Genomic DNA, 14592 nt, shown 5'->3' with positions numbered 1-14592 from the left:
CCTCGCAGCACCTTCGCATCGACGGTCGCTTCTCCCATACGCCTCTCAACCCAGGTCTTTGGCATGTGATATGCCGATCGGGCACTTACACCGACTATTCTATTAATGTTCATAATCGGGTTGACACGCTCAGACTAGTCAGCAATGGCACGCCAGTTCCAGCCTTACGAGCCGGAGCTTCACAAACTGTAGGCCATGCGTATATCTTGCTTGCAGGTCCCCGCACATAACTAACGCTGCCCTGGATCCAGCTCCTCAACCACCTCCGATAGCCCGAGCTCTCCTTATCCACGCGGCGGCACCCCGCTATCCTTTAAGCCGAATGTGAACCGGGCGAAAACGAAACGTTGGGTTGAGGCCAAAAAGTACTCATACGATGGGAATGATTGGGGAGACGATGAGTACGGCGAGTATGACGATGAGGATGAGACTCCGCCTGTGCCGCAGCCTCCCAGCATGAACCAAAGCACCGGAGATATCCCTAGCATGTTCACGAGAGACGTGTCTCGTCCACCCCTACCTTCAGTAGATCGGTCGAGATCCATGGACCAGGTGGCAACACTGGACGCAGCTGGTGCTGGAGCGCATCGTAGCCTCTCTGCAGACCGCATGGCGGCCGCTCCTAACAACAACCGGACTGTCCCAATTGTGCGGCCAGCCGAGATCTACAAGCGGATGAGGGCAGAGAGTGCTGCAAGACAACAGGCATCTGAGGCCGGATATTTTGTTGACAACCCGTCGGGTGCGGCGCCACCTGGAGCGCCAGTGTCTCAGGATACTGCGTCGACCTCTCACGAACAACAGGGAGCGGCATCTCCCGGCGATCACATACTCCACCCGGCCCACGACAGTACTGAGAGGCCGTCAGATGCTGGAAGCACGCCCCACGGCTCCCACTCTGCTGACGCATCTACGAATGAGCCTCCCATCATCCAGCTGCCAGATATGAAACGTCTTTCTGGATTCAATCCTGACCTCTCGCTCGGACCCCATTCCAACGCCCAGGTAGATACAGGGTCGGAGGGTCCGGATCATAAACTACAGCACAATCCTTCCTTGGGATTCCGGTCGGTTGTTCATCAGGCTTTCGATGTGCCCGAGACCCCAAGCACCACGGTGGACAGCATTGCTCGGTCTAACAGCGATAGCACCTCGGTGATTAGCCCAATCATACCCCAGCACAACCCGAGTGAGACCAAGACTCCTACGATTGTAGAAGAACCCGAAACCATCTCGACACCCAAAGAAGAACCAGGAAACATGGTGTTCAAGCCTGGCCACCGTCGAGATTTAAGCCTTCCTAGCCCGAACAATAGCCCGTCTAGAACACCGGTTATTGCTAGCGTCGAAGGAACTGCGCCGTCTGCGGTAGGGGAAATGTCCTCGAACACGCCAGACTCACCCCAAAACATCATCGCAAGCCCGCAGAAAGCAACTGTGCAACTACCGCAGCCTGACGAGGGTCTGCCCGCACCGCTTAGCGTTGGTGGCAGCCATCCTCCCCCTGAGCCTACGATCACCACCGGGGATGGTGTCCCGGTCATCATTCCATCCTTCAGTACAGACAACTCGCCTCAGGACACAGAGAGCGACCGGCTGCGGAAGGAAATCATTCGTTCTTTGAGCCGGGAAAATACCCCGTCGGAGGATCCAGACCATGAAGAGGAGCGCCGGCTGGACGCACCGCAGCAGGACAGCAGTCACATGCTGGATGAATACGAGCGTTATTGGACGAAGGAGGCCTTGCCCACTTCTCGCGAGGGTGACCAACCTCCTGACTACGACAGTCCCTCAGCTGCCCTGCAGGATACGCCCGCACAGCCAACTCCTCTCATTGCTGCCCCAACAACTTCCGCTCCAGCCCCGAAGCCGAAGCTGACCAGACGATTTTCATGGGAATCTTCGTCATCTGGGGAGCCTGCTCCCGAGACGGGTGTACAATCCCCGCCCGTGCCCATGCCTGGGCAATTTCCACCCACCGAGGATCGCGCCCAGCTGACAGAGATAGCCCCCAATCCTGAGCCCGTCGTTGAGGAACGTGAAGCCAAGGAGCCGCCGTCTACGGAGAAGCCGAAGCTAACTATCGTGCCTCCCGTACCGGATGATCGAAGCATCATCTCCGATGGGCAATACCTGCCTGAAGTCTACAATGCAGAAGTCATTCCCGATTCTCATGCAGACGAGGGACCCCAGACAGGCTCCGACCGGCGGTCGTCGCGAGTCATGTTCACGACCCCAGCGACTGTCGAGCCGACTCTGCTTGGTTTCCGGGAAATCTTGGCGATGAAGACGTCGGAGGAACGCGTTCGGGCTTTCAACGACACCCGAGCGAAGTTTGGGACCATTGATACGGGTCTTAACCAATGGATTTCTGTCACAGTGCAGACACACCCCGAACACAATGATGTGGTTGAGAAGAGCACGAAACTGACGACCACCGGTGCCAAGGCGCCCGTCTCTCGAGGCAAGTTCCCGAAATTGGCTGCCCTTGGTAAAGCTGATCTATCTCCATCCGGCTCGGGGCACGCGCGACGGCCCTCGGCGCCATTGGGGGCAATGATGAACAAACAGCAAGTAGAGCAACGCGGCAAAGAGTTGCTGCATACGGCAGGAGTTTTGGGAGGGCGCGCAGGCGAGGCCGCCAAGGGATTTTTTGCTCGCAGCCGGAGTAAGTTGAAGGGCGGAGGGAACGACAAGGTAGATTCTTAATCTCTTTACTGATAATGATGGGCGGTCTGGCCAGGGAGCGGCACGCTCGGCCTGTTCTTTTTTTGTTTCTTGCCTGTGTGATTATGTTGCTTGATACCACGCTGTAATTGGTCAGATCTCAGTGCCTCAGAATGTGACATGAATGATGTCTTCACCACTCCTTTTCGGGTTTATTTTGCTGCGTCTCATCGCCTCTAATGCGGGGATATGTAGGGATTTCAGTCCTCGCGCGGCTATCGTCGACCGGTGCCCCTGTCGGAGCTCCAGCAAGCAGCCGACCTGGATCCTGCAGGAACAAGGCCCAGCCATCAGCGCCATAGCGTCCACTTTGGAAGTCTCCCGGTCGCCGGCGCTTCTCGACCGGCTGGACATCATCGGCTGAGCTGGGGGGTGAAGCGGAAGGAAGTACCCGGTTCTGATAGCAACGCAGTAGCCATTGGCGAGGATCGCCGTAGGGCATCCATTCACTTGGGAGCTGTAGCCCGGGAGTCTTTCCCGTCTCGCAAACCGGCACCCGCCAGTGATCCTCGAAAGAGCGTCGCTAACGATGCGCACGAACAGCAACAGGAGAGACTCGATGACAGCGGGACTAGCCGGATCCAACTAGCCCTCAATGACGCGCCACTGGCGACCCCTGGTCAGCCCGGTCAGGCCGGACAAAGCGTCTCGGGCCAATTGGATGGCGTGAGCGACAGCGACCAAGCCAGTGTTGGAGGCGATGCTGCGTTGCCCCCTGCAGCCTTTGTTCAACCTCGGCGGGGGTCAGTCCAACCATCAATCTCGTCATTGGACACTCAGGATGCGGTTGCTGATCCTCCCTTCGCCCTGGCGCTTAACGGTGAGTGCCTCGCTCGCCCGGGAAGTGAATCGGCTGAACTTACGGCTGTCGCCCTCGCAGCGCCTCTTGCCTCGTCCAGTCTCTCTCTGCCCTCCATCGTCGGCCACCACCCCGACACGGAGATGGATGCGACCGGCAATGATCGGTCTTTGCTGCGTCCGCTCAACGGTCGTCATCCACCTTCGGGTCACTTGCGAGTAAGCAGCATGTCGTCGCTGAGACCGAGCCGACCGTCGAGTCGGAATGCGACCTCAGAAGCGAATTCCCGATCGCAGGATTCCACCCCGCACGCGCGCCTGGCCGCACTGAAGATGAAGTACGGCGACAAAATCCGGGACATTCGTCGCATCTCCCTGGGTCCCAGCAGCCCATCGTCGGACCAGAAGCCGCCGCTTCTGGATCGATTGACAGTATGTCTCTGTCTCTATAGAGTGGATGAAAGACTTGAAGGTTAACTGATCATGATCCAGGGCCTCTTCCGTACCAACCTTCGTCCCCACCGACCCAAATCAAGGCATTCCAACCAAGCCTCCAGACCTGAAACCCCTATCCAGCGCTCCACGACGGCCTCTCCATCGCGTCCAATAAATCACACATCCAGCCATACCCGCTTCTATTCCCTCGACCACGCCCTTCCCAATGCCAGCGACAGTCTTTCCCACCTGCCGCCGAGTCTTCCCCGCATCCCCACCCCAGATTCCTTCCGCCAGGCCCAGAACCAAGCCATTTTCGTCCCGCATGCTTCCACCCCTACTCTTCATAATACTTCATCCATTTCAGACGACTATCTCTATAGCAGCAAAACTGTATATGAACCAAGTAACACTCCCACTAATGGTTCTCCAGAGCGCGGTCGAACCACCTCCCGCACGTACGTGCAGGAACTGCACCTCCGATCCCGCAGTCCCAAGGAAAGCGCGCCCCGACCGGAGGAGACAACTCTACCAAATACCGATGCGACTGACCCGGCGATTGAGCTGGGGCGGTTCGCACGCAAACCGCGGACTAGTCGAGTGGGCGATCAAGAATTGCCGTGGAAGTTGAGTCTGTCCGGACTGGGTGGTGATCCTGACGAGCATGTTGAGAACGAGGTAACGGTCGAAGAGAGAGACAGAGCACGGAGGGAGGCCAGCAATATACTCGAATCTGCCATCGCTGCCACTACCATCGATCAATCTCACATGCGGAACCCAAAGCCGACACGAGAGACCTCATTTGGAGTTTCACCCTCTCCCCTATCCACAATTCCAGAATCAGTCGCATCTCCTTCAATCGTGTCCCCATCCGAGCTTCCACCTCGCGACAACTCGTCTACGACAGCGCAAGTCTCATTCTCTGACGCTCAATCACGCGTCTCTCCGTCACCGTCCCCTACACCAAACCCGGATACAGAGGTCAAGACCGCAAGCTTATGCCGAGAACCCCAATGCATCAATACTCCTCCAACAGCAGACTCCAATCCCTCCCTCACCACAATAGAAACAGAATCCGGAGCCCGCACAGTATCCAACGGCCCCACTCCCAGTACACAGACAAACTCAAATCTAAGCAGCCATCCCCACCGCCCCGCCCCACCCCGAGCCCTTGTCTCCACTCCCGTTGAACTCCCTGTCCCCTCAGCAGACGGGGGAGAAGATCACGATAATGCCAGTGATGCTTCCAGCGAACCCGAGATTGTCATGTCAAGTACGGCATATCCGGGACAGGAGTGGAGGCCGGTCGGATACATGGGATATGAATCGGGGATATAGTCTGCAATTAGTCGATTGATCTTATGGTTTTTTTGCTGCTGTATCTAATCTTAATCTTTTTGATTTGAACTGTACAGTGCAAGTGTTTCCGGGGGGGCGCGAATAAGCTAATAGTGGTGATTTGTGAATTTGATCGTGATGGTGATTGCGGATGGAGATACCCACGTTGTGTCATACTTGCCTTTTGTTAGATAGTTAGTACTGCTAGTAACCTTTAGTATATCATCCCGTACTTAGTCTAAGGAGTTGCTTGACCCATGCGGACTTCTCTTATCTACTGCTGCTGCTTATGATAGTGGTATTGGTTGCACGAAGCTGTTATGTATGCGTTCCCAATCAATCCTTTCGACAAATAGTTGAATTCAGATGAAGCTGCAGCCATAAGGCTTAGTCGTACACTATGAACAATATTCACCAGCCCTGCTGAAATACCCTGCAGCAGAACATGTACCAATGCTTTATACCAAAGTAAAGTCCTCTTCGACTAGGTGTCCCTCATTCATCATCTGGATTGCCTCCCCGTCCATAATGCCATGCACGTAACTCTCACCAATGAAGATATAGTGAGACCCTTGCTTGCGGAGAATAACAGGCACAGAACAACCGAACAGAACACATACGAGATCTCCTTCCTGAGTCTTTGGCGGCACCAGGCCTATATAACCCTTTGAGGAGATCATCAGCCGACGGTATGAGGTTGCACGCTCAATAGCGTAATTGAGCATTGACACACCAAGGCAGTAATCATCTACGAACTCTTCGCCAAGGACATAGCCAGTATCGTCCTCTTCAGTGGCTTCATCACTTGGTGCAGATTGACTTTCAACGAATTCATCCATATGCAGGGGGTCAGACATACCATTCGTCCTGTAGCCAGAGGTAAATGTATCCGCGATCAATGTTCGGAGGTATGCATGGGCCAGCGAGCCCCCACCAACATAGTCACGGCCAGTTGTTGATTCCCTTATCTTTCTCATCAACTTGATCGACATTGAAAAAAAGTGTTTTTTATGTGGATTTTCATTCGACAACAGTTTCCCCCTTTCCATGAGAGTTCCAAACTTGTGAAGAGTATATATCCAGCTTGAGATTTCCGGGATATGGGGTGGGGTCTCAAAATACGATGTTAAGAGGGCCACCCACGGATCGGGTCTCGATGAAGACCATGCTCCGTGTTTATCAGGCTCATATGTTACTGCCAGACAATCAATGGTGTCAACGTAAATGCCTACAGCTTTCAGAGCCGGCACGTCGAGAAGCAATCTATATTCAGGAGACCTTGACCGAGATGCGTCATAGTCAGATGGGGGGATATCCCAAAAGTTTTTAAGAAGTATTGGCTCTCCACCTGCGAAGAAGCCAACCAAGGGGCTGGCAACGTTGGAGCTTTCACTCGAGTAAACCTCCCAGTCAGGTACCCAAGATGGCCACTGGGATTTCTCGCTTCCTTGGCTCATGCATATTATATCCATACCCCAATCTCTGATAGAATGCACAACAAGGCCAAGGCACACCTCCAGTAGTGTGTTATTCACCGAATAGTCAGGATGTATAGCATTTCCTGGCCCACCACGTGCCAAACCGAGCAGGCTGAATATCTTGTCCCTGGGATCTGATGACCGCTGGCGTCTATTCCAAGCAACGAGTTGCGTAAGCGATATCTCATGGCCTCTCTGGGTTTCTTCTCTCGTTTTTTGGATCTTAAGCACATCTTCGAGCTTTGCAGTGGAGACTCGGTCAAGGGAATTGGTAAAGTATGTCCTAGTGAATAAAATATCGGCAAGCCGCCAGAGGGGCAACCACGTAATCTCATGATTTCCGCATTTCACTAGTATTTCTGCAGATACCACGGCCTCTTGAAACACCCATGCTCTGGTCCACCAGGGTCGCCTCAGGATATCTGTGATCAGGAATTCCAAGCTCTGACGTTGATCTTCGGTGTTTGTCAATTCTCGCATGCACATCCAAACCTCTTCAACAGATTCTCCGTCACTGTGACTTTGATCGTAAAACCATCGAGCGAGACCAAAAAATGACTCGGCACGTTCGTCCCCGTCACCAAGCCATATAATGGTCACATTACTTCCTTGGTAGATATCGCGCATAATGCTTACTTGCGAAGCACGCTCTTCCAGGTCCCGCTGGTTGATGCATATCGCGTCAATCCACATAGTCCGTGGAGTGTCCCGGCGTAGATGACGGAGGGCTGATTCGAGGTTTGCCGTAGCTTTGAAGTTACTTCCGTTCACAATGATATTCTTCGTATTCGTGTGGTCTCCCCAGACATAGGAGAGCGTCTCATAGGGTTCCGAATCGCCTAGCAAAGTTTCTCGGAGGGTGCACTGGATGTCATCTGTCCATTTACCAGGTTCGATGGTAACGAGACGGATCTGTTTCAAAGTAGAGTCCAGCTTATGATACAATTCCTGGGTTTGTGACATAGTTGAGATCTAGTATCGACCAATATTGGCGTCAGTTATTGCGGGGAGGAAAACAAATGAGCTGAAGGGGAGACGCGGCACACTGCATCCATTGTGTTCTTAGGCACTAAATGAAGCCTGACGTGTCTGGACCCACCTTCCTGCAGCTCGGAGGCTACTATTATAGGCCAACTGGTTATACATGGAACACATTTGCCCTTGATTTATTTGTATATTGTCATATTCTCATTCATTTATTTTATCTGTTCCTAATATTTTGCGTTGCTCGGTTTTCCATCATGTGTGTTGATCCTCTGGAATAACGAAATGTCACATACTAGGTGGTGCACTTTGTGATTACTGGATTAGCTACATCTCTTACAACCACATCCCCGACTTCTTGAACAATGGTACTAGTTAGACAAGGCCAATTCACCTGGCTCTTTACCCAAAAGCATAGCTTACCATGGGATATATATCACATACTCTACCACCTCGCCTTCACCCCCTACCTCACAGTCCCCTCCATATCCACAACACGAACATCGAAATCCCTCTGCAAAAAGATCCCATGACACCGACTCCTCCACGGCCTCTGTGGCCTCAAAGCCACCACATCCCACCTCCTCAACACCTCGACCACCACCTTACCCATCATCATCACCGCCAACCGAATCCCCAGACACCTCGTACTCCCCCAATTAAACATTAGCTCATGAACCCGATCCATGCGCTGTCTCTGCTCAGCTGTCGCCTCCAACCACCTCTCTGGACGAAACACATCCACATCTGGCCCAAATACCTCGTTTCGTAGCAAACCCGGGAGGTTGAGCCCTATGTTCGTACCTTCGGGGACGTATACTCCGTTTAGAGTATCGCCTCCGGGAGGGACTACACGTTCGCGTAGTGCTGTGATGGGTGGGAAGATGCGAAGGCCTTCGAGGATGCAGGCTTGGAGGTAGGGGAGGGATTTGGTTTCTCGTTCGGTGATTATGGGGGTGGAGGTGGCTGCATTGCGGATCTCGTCTGTGAGGCGTTTGTAGACGAGGGGGTTGGTGATGATGTGCAGGAGGAGGGCGCGGATGGAGGTTGCGGTTGTGTCGGAGCCGGCAAAGCTATTGGGGAATGTTTGTTAGTTAATGCTCGGTACATCCTATATATTATCTGCACCAGATTTGAATGAAGAGGGTAATCAATTAGGGTTTACACACAGGGCAATTGTAACTTCTGTGACTGCCAATGATCCGTCGACGCCGTTGCGAAGCCATGAATCTAGCATCGTCTCGTTATGTTTTGGTGGGATGCCCTGCGCTATGCGGGCGTTGACTGTTTTCTGAGCGACCTATCGATACATGTCAGGGCGATGATCATTAACCCAGCACATCTGCGAGCTGAAGTAGTATCTCACCCCCATAATTGCCCCGATACCGTCCTTATCCTTAGGTGAGGGTAACACCCTACGCACTATCGGTATGTGGGAGATCATCTTGATCCAAGTGTTGACTTCAGTGAAGATGGCGAACTTCTCCACGATGGGTAAACGTGTTTCCAGGACATTCTGAAATCCATAACAGTCTTCGTGTTGGTCGATGAAGCCCAAGGGGTGGCCGAGACATAAGTGGCACACCATGTCAAATAACAGCCATTGTATACTTCGCGCCATGTCGAATGCAACGTGGCGTTCTTGCGTTGTCACGGCGTGCTTCTGAATATAGTCTAGCCAGGTGAGGAGGTTCCGGTCGATGGCATGCTCCATCTGTGGAATGTCTTTGCCTTGGTACTTTGGGAGTCAGCTTTGCGGTACATAGCTCTGAGAGGAATGTGCTTGAGCAGGAACAACTAACCCCAGGAGCCATTTTTGCTCTCAATGCATCATGCTTCTGTCGATGTCGCTCGGTGATAAGATTTGCATTATGAGGATCCAGACGTAAGGCGTCAAACCACGGCCCACGAGTGTATTTTGACTGCACTCCAAGTATCTTTCGAAAGGTCAGAGGGTCATTTGTGATCAGGTGGTTTGGTCCTATGCGGACGAGGGGACCTATAGTCTAGTTCAATCTTCATTCTCCTCACATGACTCTCTGTTTCTAGTCGGCTTACCGTATTTTCGGTTAACCTGAAGATATACATCTGCGCATCTCTCCGAATAAAGTGCTCTGAACAGCCATAGACGAGTATATGGTGCCCACCAGGGCCCAGGAATCTTTCTAAGATGCAGTGTCGATCTTATGATCCAGGCAACGATAATAACAGTGGCCACAGTCGGCATTAATGTCCATGTCAGGTCCCGTTGGACCAGGGCCTGAAATCCCTCTGCAAAAGCAGTCATATTGACTGCAGTATGAACGGGGGTCTTTCTCACACTTTATGACCGAGAGTCGGTGCGGGGATAGTCGATACGTGTGGTAAAAGAGAAGAGTAAAAGTAAACGGCTCGTCAGCCCTTGTGTACTTAACGAACATGACTAGATCTATGTGGTTTGCAGGGTACAATCAGACATATCGGAGCCGCATCTGGCAACAGCCATCTCGCTCGTCTGACACTTATCCCTTCTATGGCTACAAAAGCCGGAAGGATATCTAGTAGTAAGGCTCACAGCCATTATAGTGACTCAACACCATCGCTTACGGCTACGCGGACATTAGGGCCTCTTCTCGTGTCAGCCGTTTTGGGAGTAGGTTGTCGAGATGTTTTATGCACTGCCGCAGCATTTCTGCAGGGAAGTCTGGTATTAGATGTTTCGAAAATTACTAGTTGATATTGAACTTGTAACGCAATTTAGGTTCGCCCAGCCGGATATTTAGACATACTTGTGGTCTTCTCCGAGCCACAGCCCCGTTCAGGGTCTAGTGCCCATAGCGTTAGCCGTGCCAGGTGCACGAGTCTTTTGAGATGTATCACTATCTTTAGTTTAACCCCGCTCACTATACTTCATATTATCTCTCGTTGATCTAACCGAGAGCTGAAGAAGTTTACCTTCTGGCAGTCCAATGTCTAATGAATACAGTAGTATTAAATTGCTAATAAAATCCATCATATTACTCACTCAACTTACCAATGGCAGCTCGCTTATTTGGCCCGCAGCTGCTACCACTCAACATACCATTTAGTCTACAGGGAAATGATCTAGTACTCCGTACAGCAGACACTAGTAGTGCTCCAAGTGGCTACATTCATCATCTACGTGGCCATACACAAAGCCAAAACTCGTATTGGCAGGCTGAGATTGCCGATCCCGCTGATCATTGTATGAAAGAAACCATTGAACTCCGTCCCTTCCCCCGCAATCTCTCCTCAGTATCTTAAGGTTTACCAAATGCCAATGGACGTGGATTACCCCAAGTATCCGATGGCAGAAAACGCCAAGCACCAGCATGCTTCCGTGCGAACAGATAATGAACAAAGTGGGTGGAGAAGGGCGGCATAGCGGGCCACTGGTTTCCACCCTCGAAGGTTATGTCACGGAGGCCGAGGACCATGGGCGGGATAACATTCTAAATGTGTTGTTTGCTATTGGTTAACAAAGTACTGCCTTGCCAGATAAAGTGGATGAAGTGACTCACCTTATCCTGTTTACCCGCCTCAGCCTCACACTCCTTATAAACCTTGAGCAAAGCAGGCCCGTCATACGGCTCCATGCTCATGAGGCTGGTGATTTCGTTGGCCAGGTGCTCGCGAAAACTAGGCGCCATCTGCTCGATGAGGCTGCGCACGGTCGAGGCCTTGTAGTCAGCAGGCTTGGTCTCCGTTCCGTAAGCGAGGAGCTGCTTCAAGATGGGTTGGAAGGTATGGTGCTCGTTAACATTTCCCTCGAGGAAATTGGGCTTCTTCATCACTCTTTCAAATTGAGGAAACATCTGCTCTTCTTCCAGAGTGTGGTGGTGGGATACCCATCCGGCCCAGCTGCGGAGGAAGACTAGGTAATCGGCAATGTCTTGCGACTCGGTTATTTGCTCGGCTTGCAGATAGAGGGAGTTTAAACCTCGGAGCATGGCGTTGTGGGCGAATGCCATCTCGTTGGCGATGTAGAGAGCTTCATGTTTGGACTGAGATTGTTAACTTTGATTTTGTGGTTTCACCTTCTTGTTCACTCCCAGATGGCACCAGAATAGAAGGGTAGAATCGGACATGACCGAGGTCCTACTCACAATGTCCTGTGTTTTGGATGGTGTTTCGATCAACGGCCAAGGACCATCTGCCCATGGACGGGAAGTAGTGCCAGTAGCCATAGTTCAGCGATATGCTAGTGAGTAACAGCCGTTGACATGAAAGCCGTTAAATATCGCGAGAGGATGAGAGGTTCAAAGAAAGAGAAAGATTTGGGGGTGAGAGTCTAGAGGTGGCTAGCTAGCTGATCCTTATGCATCTAGTTTAGTGTCTGAGTAATAGGACGACTTTTGTTGCTCTGACCTGCTCCGGCCTCAAACGGCGCCTCACTAAGATCAAGCTAGCGTCGCATGTAAGATTATAGTGTGACACCTCACAAAGAACATTCTTGAACTAACATAGACTTGAATGGCCCGTTCGAGTGATCTCCAGAGACAAACAGCCTAGCACTTGTGTTGGATTCAAAAATTGAGCTACTGTTAGACTGTGTCCTACGGAGTATGTCTGTTTGGAAGATCCCCGATACTGAACCCTGGCAATACCCCTTAAAGGCCCTTTGACATGTCATACAACTGTCAAACTATACACCTAAGATATACTCCAAGTTGATATGTAGGCTTTTTCCCACCAGGCGGAACGCACCCTTAACCTTCCTTCCCACAACCCTAACTACACCTCCTTCCACCCCTACAACTGGTCTCAAGCAATGGAGACGCACCGACCCCCTCCACGAAAACACTCCATCTCCTTCTGGCTCGTCTTCCTATCGCTCTGCCTCCTCTCCTTTGTGTCCGCTTTAGACGGCGCAATCATCAGCACCGCTCTCCCCAAAGTAACCGCCTCTCTCGGCGGCGAAACCGACTATATCTGGATAGCCAACAGCTTCACCATCGTCCAAACAATCGTACAACCCTTTCTCGCCCAACTCTGCGACATCTACGGCCGACGCAACCCCATCCTAATCTCAGTGGCCCTATTCCTCCTGGGCAGCGGCCTAGCGGGCGGCGCCTCCACAGTGGGCCAGTTGATCGGCGGTCGCACGGTCCAAGGGCTCGGCTCAGGCGGCATCTACATCCTCGTGGACCTAATCGTATGCGATCTGGTCCCCCAGCGCGAACGCGGCCAATACCTAGGCATAGTCCTCTCCCTCGCAGCCGTCGGCGCCGTCCTAGGCCCCGTTCTCGGCGGTGCCCTCGCCTAAGCCAACTGGCGCTGGGTCTTCTACCTCAACCTGCCCCTCGCCGGGCCCGTACTTCTGTTCATGCTGTTCTTCCTCCGCCTCGACGCCCCCCAATCCTCTTCCTCCAATACATCCCCCTCCATCCACCGCATCGACTGGCCCGGCAACATCCTCTTCGCCGGGTCCATCCTCTCCCAACTCCTCGCCCTCGTCGGCGGCGGCGCCCTCCACCCCTGGACCTCCCCCTCGACCCTTGTCCCCCTAATCATCGGCATCATTGGCTGGATCCTCTTCCACATCTACGAGGCCCTCCCACCAAAATACTGTCCCCATCCCTGCATACCTCCCCACCTCTTCTCCACCCGCAACAGCCTTCTCGGCTTCATCCTCGCCTTTGACGCCGCCCTCCTCATGCAATGGACCCTCTACTTCATCCCTATCTACTTCCAGGGCGTGCAGCGCAAGTCCCCACTAACATCAGGAATTGACCTCCTCCCCTACAGCGCCTTCCTCATCCCCTTCGCCATGGTCGCCGGCACAATCATGTCCCGCACGGGACTGTGCCGCCCACTACACTTCACAGGCTTCGCAGCCCTCTCTCTCGCGTTAGGTCTCTTCACCCTACTCTCCGCTAACTCCCCCCGCGGCGCATGGGTCTGTGTCCAGCTCCCCGCCGCACTAGGCCAGGGCTTCCTAGCTACTACTATCCTCCCTGCTATTCAGTCATCCCTGGGTCCTGCCGATACGGCGAGTTCTACGGGCGTGTATGCGTTCCTTCGATCGTTGGCGTTCGTGTGGGGATCTACGGCTCCGGGGATTGTGTTTAATGCGAGGGTGGATGTGTACGCGGGGAGGATTCTTGATTATGAGACGCTGAGGGAGAGGTTGCTGGATGGGAGGGCGTATGGTGCGGCGGCGGAGTTTGCTGGGGATTGGGGAGCGGGGATGGATACGGTGCAGAGAGAGCAGGTGAGGGAGGTGTATCGGTTGGCATTGAGGACAGTGTGGCTGGTGGGGTTGGCGTTTGCGTTGGTGGGCGTTGTGGTTGGGCTGGGGATGAGGAGGGTGGTGCTACGGGGGGAGTTGGAGGAGAATGGGTATGGCTTGAAGGAGAAGGGGGATGTCCAGAGGGATGACAAGGAGAGGGTTGTGGATGAGGCTGTGGGTGAGGATGAGGGGGAGGCAAAGAGGGAGGGGGAGGGAACTGAAAGTAGGGCTTGAGGTTAAGGTTTAGTGCTTATGTTTCTGCAGATGCATGGTTCGGAAAATTTGTTGATTAGGGTGCGCGAGGATGTAGTGTGGTAATGTTTCGTGTGTAGGTGTGAAGGTGTAGAATGTAATAGATACTTACTAGTGGGTAATGACAGAATGATAAAAACAGGGTCCAAGGCAGATTTCTTCAAGTGCAGGTTTATAAGCGAGGCTCTCTACAGTGGTCTGCATATGACAAAATTTCCGAGATGTCGGCTAAAATTTGCGCTATAAATTGTACGACTAGCATGGTTGCAAATACTAAACTGATGTGAATTACCGTAATATATTCATGGTATTAAGTTCAGTTATTTATGAATAAAGAAGCAGCACGAG

At 52.7% G+C, this 14592-nt stretch overlaps 6 protein-coding genes across 6 annotated transcripts; 3 read left to right on the top strand and 3 right to left on the bottom strand.

Moving 5' to 3' along the window:
- Positions 1-144: 144 nt before the first annotated feature.
- Positions 145-5298, top strand: AKAW2_11073A (uncharacterized protein; the record flags this gene model as incomplete). The annotated part of the gene is made up of 4 exons (XM_041681600.1): positions 145-188; positions 252-2697; positions 2923-3957; positions 4018-5298. 4 exons carry the CDS (start codon positions 145-147, stop codon positions 5296-5298), a joined length of 4806 nt encoding a protein of 1601 aa, XP_041537793.1.
- Positions 5299-5756: 458 nt separating this feature from the next.
- AKAW2_11072S (HET domain-containing protein) lies at positions 5757-7739 on the bottom strand (the record flags this gene model as incomplete). The annotated part of the gene is made up of 1 exon (XM_041681589.1): positions 5757-7739. One exon carries the CDS (start codon positions 7737-7739, stop codon positions 5757-5759), a length of 1983 nt encoding a protein of 660 aa, XP_041537792.1.
- Positions 7740-8226: 487 nt separating this feature from the next.
- AKAW2_11071S (cytochrome P450) lies at positions 8227-10047 on the bottom strand (the record flags this gene model as incomplete). Its single annotated transcript, XM_041681578.1, has 5 exons — positions 8227-8833; positions 8930-9060; positions 9127-9498; positions 9563-9759; positions 9819-10047. 5 exons carry the CDS (start codon positions 10045-10047, stop codon positions 8227-8229), a joined length of 1536 nt encoding a protein of 511 aa, XP_041537791.1.
- Positions 10048-11020: 973 nt separating this feature from the next.
- On the bottom strand, positions 11021-11947 carry AKAW2_11070S (hemerythrin domain-containing protein; the record flags this gene model as incomplete). Its single annotated transcript, XM_041681567.1, has 3 exons — positions 11021-11212; positions 11282-11764; positions 11867-11947. The coding sequence occupies 3 exons, from the start codon at positions 11945-11947 to the stop codon at positions 11021-11023; spliced, it is 756 nt and encodes a 251-aa protein (XP_041537790.1).
- A 584-nt stretch (positions 11948-12531) lies between these two features.
- Positions 12532-13026, top strand: AKAW2_11069A (uncharacterized protein; the record flags this gene model as incomplete). The annotated part of the gene is made up of 1 exon (XM_041681555.1): positions 12532-13026. One exon carries the CDS (start codon positions 12532-12534, stop codon positions 13024-13026), a length of 495 nt encoding a protein of 164 aa, XP_041537789.1.
- Positions 13027-13086: 60 nt separating this feature from the next.
- On the top strand, positions 13087-14226 carry AKAW2_11068A (uncharacterized protein; the record flags this gene model as incomplete). Its single annotated transcript, XM_041681544.1, has 1 exon — positions 13087-14226. The coding sequence occupies one exon, from the start codon at positions 13087-13089 to the stop codon at positions 14224-14226; it is 1140 nt and encodes a 379-aa protein (XP_041537788.1).
- Positions 14227-14592: the final 366 nt, after the last annotated feature.

Source organism: Aspergillus luchuensis, chromosome 1 (genome assembly GCF_016861625.1).
Source record: "Aspergillus luchuensis IFO 4308 DNA, chromosome 1, nearly complete sequence".
Lineage (NCBI taxonomy): Eukaryota > Fungi > Ascomycota > Eurotiomycetes > Eurotiales > Aspergillaceae > Aspergillus > Aspergillus luchuensis.
This window is presented reverse-complemented; position numbering and strand designations above follow the sequence as displayed.